General features: G+C 37.2%; 1 protein-coding gene across 1 annotated transcript in view; it reads right to left on the reverse strand.

Moving 5' to 3' along the window:
* Positions 1-3,118: 3,118 nt before the first annotated feature.
* LOC107675161 (protein Wnt-7a-like) overlaps positions 3,119-7,465 on the reverse strand; it is an 8,325-nt gene continuing 3,978 nt past the window's right edge. The window contains exon 2 of the mRNA XM_016469405.1: positions 3,119-4,030. Coding sequence (XP_016324891.1) covers positions 3,548-4,030 — 483 coding nt within the window. The 3' untranslated portion in view covers positions 3,119-3,547. The remainder of the gene's footprint in view (positions 4,031-7,465) is intronic.

Raw genomic sequence — 7,465 nt, forward strand, 5'->3', positions numbered from 1 at the left:
TCGAAGTTCCCATGAAAGGAACATATTCCATAACACAGAGGACGCAGAAGTGTTGCTGCTGAACTATTCTTCAGAAGAATGATTTCCTTCAGAAGTCAAATGCACACGTATCCTACAGATTCAACAAGCACATGTGTGAAGAAGACCAGGGCAAGACTGCCTTGCGCTAGGTGCGTGTGCATGTCTCAACCAGATGAAAAACAAACGGATGACTGATGCAGTTATGTGTTGGGTGATTTATAGACAGGCAGCGGGTGCAAAACACACTTTTCTTCCTCCTCTTCACTACATGCAATTACTGCTGTTATTATTATCTTTGGACTACTGATAGTTTGTGGTTTTTACCCTCAATTTGAGTGAAAAATGGTCTGATCATCATTTACTGTTCATTATAATCAGCCAGGGCTGCGTCAAACGAGATCAAGCACTGTGGAAAAGCATATATCTGTTGAAAGTTCAGCTCTGATGTCTGTCCCTGTGGTCCAGTGATCGGAGAATGTACCGCATCAATCTCACAGAACGCTCTAGAATATGTGGCCTATTCAAAATAGCACAATGTCTCAAACCGATGTCTCCATGTGTCAGCATCCTTAGAGTTGGCAAAACTCCAGATAACTGAATCAACATGAACGGACTTTAACAGTTCACTTTTAAACTAAAAACTATTGACTTTAAAAATCAACCGATTGCTATTGTCCTCTTTCTAGAGCTGCTTTACAGGTTTGCATCGCTGGAACTTTATTTTCCTGTTTATCACCGTGAAGCTGCTTCGACAGTCTGTATTGTGTAAAGCACTGTAGAAATAAAGGTGACTTGAATTGCAATCCGAGATTTCTCAAAGTTTCTCACCCAGAATCAAATGATCTATGAGTTCTGAGCTATTCATATTAATTTTTTTTATTTCTATACTCCCAAATACTCTATACACAAATGCTCTTCTGTTAGAAAATATAGTATACTATATAAAAATACTGAAGTATAATATAAAAAAATGGCCTTATGTTATGAGCATAGCCGACATCACACAAGCTTTGGCAGTGAAAAAGTGATGTTTATGTACAAACACAGCTAAGAATTTAATTGCAATCCAAGTGAGCATTTTTACTTCTCTTTGGCAATTGACACAATAACAAACAGAAGCTTGAGTTTCGATGACAGGACCAGAACGGAGAAAATATGTCTATCTATCTATCTATCTATCTATCTATCTATCTATCTGTCTGTCTGTCTATCTATCTATCTATCTATCTATCTATCTATCATCTGATTATTTCTATCTGTCTGTCTGTCTGTCTGTCTGTCTATCATCTGATTATTTCAATCTATCTATCTATCTATCTATCTATCTATCTATCTATCTATCTATCTATCTATCTATCTATCTATCATCTGACTATTTCTATCTATCTATCTATCTATCTATCTATCTAATATTTCTTATCTTTCCGTGTGTTAATAATGTTTTTGAGAAAGCTATCTGAATGCTATCATTATGTGTAAGGCGATCTGGTGGATATTTCGCAGCAATCAATGGAGTTGTTTAGCAACGAGTGGCAAAGGTCTAAATGAAAGAAATGTCAAAGTCATCAATCACCTGACAGCTCCAGCTCCAGCTCCGCCCCCTTGAGCAAGTCATCACCATAACACTCACTGCGCTCATCAATTACACACGGAGCTGTAGTCACTGTCCAACACGGAGCATTGCTGTTGTGTAATGTTTATTCAGCCCATTCAGATCCCATTTTTCGGCCTTTTTTTGTGCCTAGCATCACTTTGTTCAAATCACTAAACCTAAGTAAGAGCACTAGTAACAGTGTTGCTTTCCATTAGCAAACACTATACTATAACAACATAACCATGCTTACATGAGATCTAAATTTGATTTTAATAATTAACATCCACATTCCAACTTTGTCACCCACAAATTAAAGTTATTGCATAATGCAAACGGAATGCATTGGGTGTTCAGAAATGACAAAGTATAAATAAAACATTCATATAAAAATATTATTTTACAAAATATACTCTCTTACCGATATTTTACAATTACAGTGTAAATTCTACATCTGGATTCATCACTATACCAGTTACAAAAAGCTTGTGGTCAGTAGTTTCGTAATATTACAGCGAATGTGATTATTCCAGACTAGCAGCACACAGGAAATTTCTCATAGAAAAAAAAATATTGCTTCTTGTCTTGTAAACTAAAAAAGCTATTCTTTCATAAGATACAAATCTCAGTGTATTCGTGAACAGAGATGCAGATCCACTATTTCTTTCCAGTGTCTCATTAATTACAGTTAACAACATTGTTTTTAATAAATAAATAAAATCAGTTGTTTGGAAGAATTTAACAACAGAGCACAACAGCGATCAGCAACCTTGGTTCCAGAAGTAATTTTCCCATTCATTTTCTCTATAGGAATTTACTTAAAAAATAAAATTAAAAAACTTAAATAAAAAAAATTTTTATTAAATAAAAAAAATTAAAGTCGTGAAACCAACCAGTTTCAAGATGAATCATTACAAACTTTCCCAGGAGAAAATAAAAAGTGCACTTCCATAATGTACTTAAAGTGCTCTATTTTGACACACTAATTTTGTACTTAAAATACTAAAAATTATTTTGTAGTACTTCTTAAGATAATCTTAAGAGCATCTAAGTGTACTCAACTGTGCTATTTTGGGACACCATCTTTCATACACTAGTACACTCAAGTGTACTACAAGTGGTATCTAAATACAAATTTTTTTACAGAGAAAGTATGTTAAAAGCACATTTTAGTTCATATTCATGGTGTCCCAAAATAGCACAGTTGAGTACACTTAGATGATCTTAAGATTAGTACTAAAGAATAATTGGTAACCCTTTATTTTAAGGTGTCCTTCTTACCCACGTTACATGTACGTACTATTATAATAACAATAAATTATGCATAATAACATGCAAGTAACTCTAAGCCAAACCTTAATCCTAACCCTAACCATATATTAAGTACATGTAGGTAATTAATGTTACTAAGTAACAAGGATACCTTAAAATAAAGTGTAACCGAATATTAAGTCCAAAATTAGTGTGTGAAAATACAGCACTTTTAGTACACTTTTTTTTCACCTGGGTTGATTTGTAGCAAAAAAATAAAAGAAAGTCCTCTCCTCTACTTCTGGAACCCTGCTGTTTTGCTCTATTTGTCAATTTCGCTGCATGCCTGCAAGACATCCATGTCTCAGTAGCTCCATTGGTACAATCAAGGTGCAGGTCGTTGTTATGGGTTTTACAGAGAGCCTTCTTTTAATCCAGACAGCTTCAGGGTTTATGGAAGAAAGCGAGCAAAGCTGTGTGGCATCAAAGGTACAGTCATTTACACTTTTAGTTCCACGTTCCTTCTCACGCAATTCTTTCTCCAGAGTAAAGCTTTGACAATCTTGACGATTTTCCATCAGAGTGAGTCTGAAGTAAGGTCTTGTGCAAAAGAACAAATGCCTCCTGATTGAGTCATCTTTTAATGTCAGGATGAAAGACCCTTACCTTTTCCATAAGCATCGCTCATTTGCATGTGTACACCTCTGTCCTCTCGCTGCAAGTGTTGCATTTGACGTAGCAGCACCAGAAGAACTTGCAGTGGCACTGCCAGACTCGTGAATACTGGTGTGTGTTGTATCCGCGGCCGCAGCACATCAGCTCGCAGCCGTTGGGATGGTGCATCAGCGTCTTATTGCACACCCGGCCCTGAGTGCCCACGCTGCCCGTCACGGGGTCCGCCTCGCAGTAGCTGGGTGATTTCTCGATGTACACCAGATCCGTGTCCATGGGCTTGCGGTACGAGTAGGGCTTTTTGATCTTGAGGAAAGTGGGCCGCTTGTGGCGCGTGGCTTTGACCGGCTCCACGTGGACGGCATGGCTGTATTTGTCTTTGAGGATGTAGCCGAGCTCGCGAAACTTGGGGAGGGTCATCCAGCAGGTTCTGGTGGTGCAGGATCCAGACACACCGTGGCATTTACACTCCAGCCGCATGCTCCTCTCCAGGACCTGAGACCAGCACAGCAGCAGGAATATAATACATCAGTGCTTCCATCAATCGAATGTCTCATTACTGACAATGAACACACCACATGTTGTAAACAGTGTTGCACTCTCAGAAAAAAAGATACAAAAGCTGTCACTGGGGCGGTACCTTTTCAAAAGGTACACTTTTGTACGTTTTAGGTACTAATATGTACACTTTAGGTACTAATATGTACCTTTAAGGTACCAAAATGGACCCTTTAGGTACAAAAATGTACCTTTTGAAAAGGTACCGCCCCAGTGACAACTTTTGCACCTTTTTTTCTGAGAGTGTGGGAAGGTTAAGTTACACTTTATTTTAAGGTGTCCTTGTTACAGTTTAATTCTACATTTAGGTACTGGGTAATATTAATTAACTACATGTACTTACTATATGGTTAGGGTTACTTGCATGTAATTATGCATAATTTATTGTTATTATAATAGTAAGTACATGTAACGTGTAACAAGGACACCTTAAAATAAAGTGTTACAGACGGTTACTTTGGAAATGTAATAGGTTACAGATTACAAGTTACCCTATTTAGAATGTAATAAGTAGTGCAACTATATAGCAGTTACTTTATTGGTGTAACTGATTACATTTTATTACTTGTTTGTTACTTTTCTAAATTTAAATTTATATTTTTTTCTACATTTTTCTAAACTGTTAATCATTTTGAAACATTTAAAGCAGGTGGGGTTAACCTTACAGTAGCAATAAACACAGATCAGGGTTAGGGTTAGAGTTAGTCCTGAAACACATGCAATTTGGGAAATAAATCAATCATATCTGTATGTGTGTGAAAATATTCAGATGCAACCCCCTTTGTAATCATTAACATTTTCATAAGTAACTGTAATTTAATTACACATTTTTTCTCAGTAATTGTAACAGTTATTTTGTAATTAAATTACATGATTCCGTTACATGCAACTAGTGACTCCCCAACACTGACTGTAACACACTCACATATACACCTGCATCAAAACTGTACTTCTTTGAGAAGAAATCAATGTGCTTGCAATGTCATTTCATGCTGATGTGTTGCTTCAAATTCAGTCTTCAGACTGAAAAGGTTTGCTTTGAACTTAAGGCTGGATTACACTACAGTATATGACTTTGGTCCAATTTACATTCTACAGATTTTAATCATTCAGAATTGACCAATTTCACTGAAAGTTGCGTAGTCTATAACGGGCACAAGACACCAATTTTCACTTTACTTTGATAGTTCACATTAGACATTCTACTAACTTTAAATAACTTTGCATCTACAGTACATGTCAACTATCAGCAATTAGAGTATTAGTAGATTGTCTGCTTAACATCTGCTAGCACTTTATTTTGATGATCCACCAACACACATTCAGTTGGCTTTACAAATACGTGTTAACTTATTCTACTAACCTGCTAACTTACAGTCTGCTAATACTCTAATGAGAGTTAGTTGACCTGTAGTTAGGGTCAGAGGAATGTCTAAATGTAACCCATTTTTTTGGCTCAGACTGAATCCATTTAGTCAGAGGATATCAGAAATGTTTTATATTTTGAGCTGATCACAGAACACAAGCTGTTTTCATCTATCATGCATCAAGGCATATGTTTCTGTGTAAGCTTGTAGCGTTGGGAACGACTTGAATGTCTGGTAGTGTGTGATCCTCAGTCATTTTTGCGTATGATCCCCAGTCTTTTCTCTGTAACCATTCACAAGTCAGTAAGTACATGATACCTACTGTTTAATTAAAAGTCTGTTCAGATTTGAATGTCATGTAGTGTATACCAGCCTTCATGCAGGTGACAAATCCTCAATATTATGCAAACATGAAGCTGTTGGTACACCATCAGTTTTACAAAAAGCATGCAATCACAGAGCTGTTGGTGGTGGTTTTCGAGGGTTTTATCTAGTAGTGTTCGGATTATTTTTCACCACTTTTACCATGTAGTTGCTAGGGCTAAGTAATGCATGAAGTGTCCAACATTCAACACTTTTTTATGCTACGTGTTTGTTAGTGTTTTCTGGACGGTTGTTAGGGCTAGACTGCTGCTAAACCAGCCTCTGGTTTTCTGGTCTCTAGAAATGCCTTGGGTTCTTTCTTTAATGTCTAAATATTTTTTGACCATTTTATTGATTAAAAAAAGTATAGACTAATATCCTTTCATGCCAATAGCACATGGCAAGTTACTTTGTTTAATACAGTGGGTACGGAAAGTATTCAGACCCCCTTAAATTTTTCACTCTTTGTTATATTGCAGCCATTTTGTGTTTTTCTGTCAATATGGGGTGCTTTGTGTACATTAATGAGGAAAAAAAATTAACTTAAATGATTTTAGCAAATGGCTGCAATATAACAAAGAGTGAAAAATCGAAGGGGGTCTGAATACTTTCCGTGCCCACTGTATGTAATATTACTTGTTTCTTGGTTTAATATCACAAATCCTGTATAAGCGACAACAAAAATGAGGCTTGACTTAGCAAACTGATATCTGGAGTATCTGCTCATGTCATCACATTCAACAAACAATACAATAACTGCACAATAACTGTATTGTCATTGCACACAATGTTATTTTCCCCAACAACATACTGTAGCGTTCTCAGACAAGGACGAGGCGTTTTTGATGCAAAAGGGGTGTTTATTTGGGCTGCTGTCGGCCGCCCAACTAACGGCAATCAAAATGGCCCGACATATCGTACATCAGCTCAGCGACTCACACCAGACCTTCTGCGATCTGCTCTTCAGAGATGGGCACCGTGAGCCAGCGGCATTACATTAGCTGGGAGGGGAACGTTCAAACAGAGCACTCTTTTAGTTTGCTCAAGACAAAATCTGCAGCTAGAATCATCCTGTAAGGCTAGTCAGTTCACTAAGAGGCAATTTAGCTGCTCAGATAAGACGGTACAATCGGCGTGGGGACTGAGGAGAAGAGTTGGTGCCATGAATCAGCTCTCTGTGACCAAACGTGCAACAAGCCAGACATAAGATGGAAGCTCTTCACCCCTCATTAAACTCGACTGGGAGAGCAAGAGTGATTATTCTGCTCTCTGTTTGGCTGATAGACCGGTTGGCTCTTACTTCACACATGCCCTAGTTAAAAGAACAGGTCATCTAAAAATGATCAAATTAAACTTCTGTCAAATTGTATTTGACAGCTTTGACGTTAATGGTGTTTGCTCATGAGACTTTCAAGAAACTTCCGAGAAGCTTCAGAAGACTTGAAATACAGTGCATGCAACTTAAAGGGGTCATATGATGTTGCTAAAAAGAACATTATTTTGTATATTTGGTGTAATGAAATGTGTTTATGCAGTTTAAGGTTAAAAAAACACATTATTTTCCACATACTATACATTATTGTTTCTCCTCTATGCCCCGCCTTTCTGAAACGCATCGATTTTTACAAAGCTCATCCGTCTG

Source organism: Sinocyclocheilus anshuiensis, unplaced genomic scaffold (assembly GCF_001515605.1).
Source record: "Sinocyclocheilus anshuiensis isolate Anshui unplaced genomic scaffold, SAMN03320099.WGS_v1.1 scaffold1556, whole genome shotgun sequence".
In the NCBI taxonomy this organism is placed as follows: Eukaryota; Metazoa; Chordata; class Actinopteri; order Cypriniformes; family Cyprinidae; genus Sinocyclocheilus; species Sinocyclocheilus anshuiensis.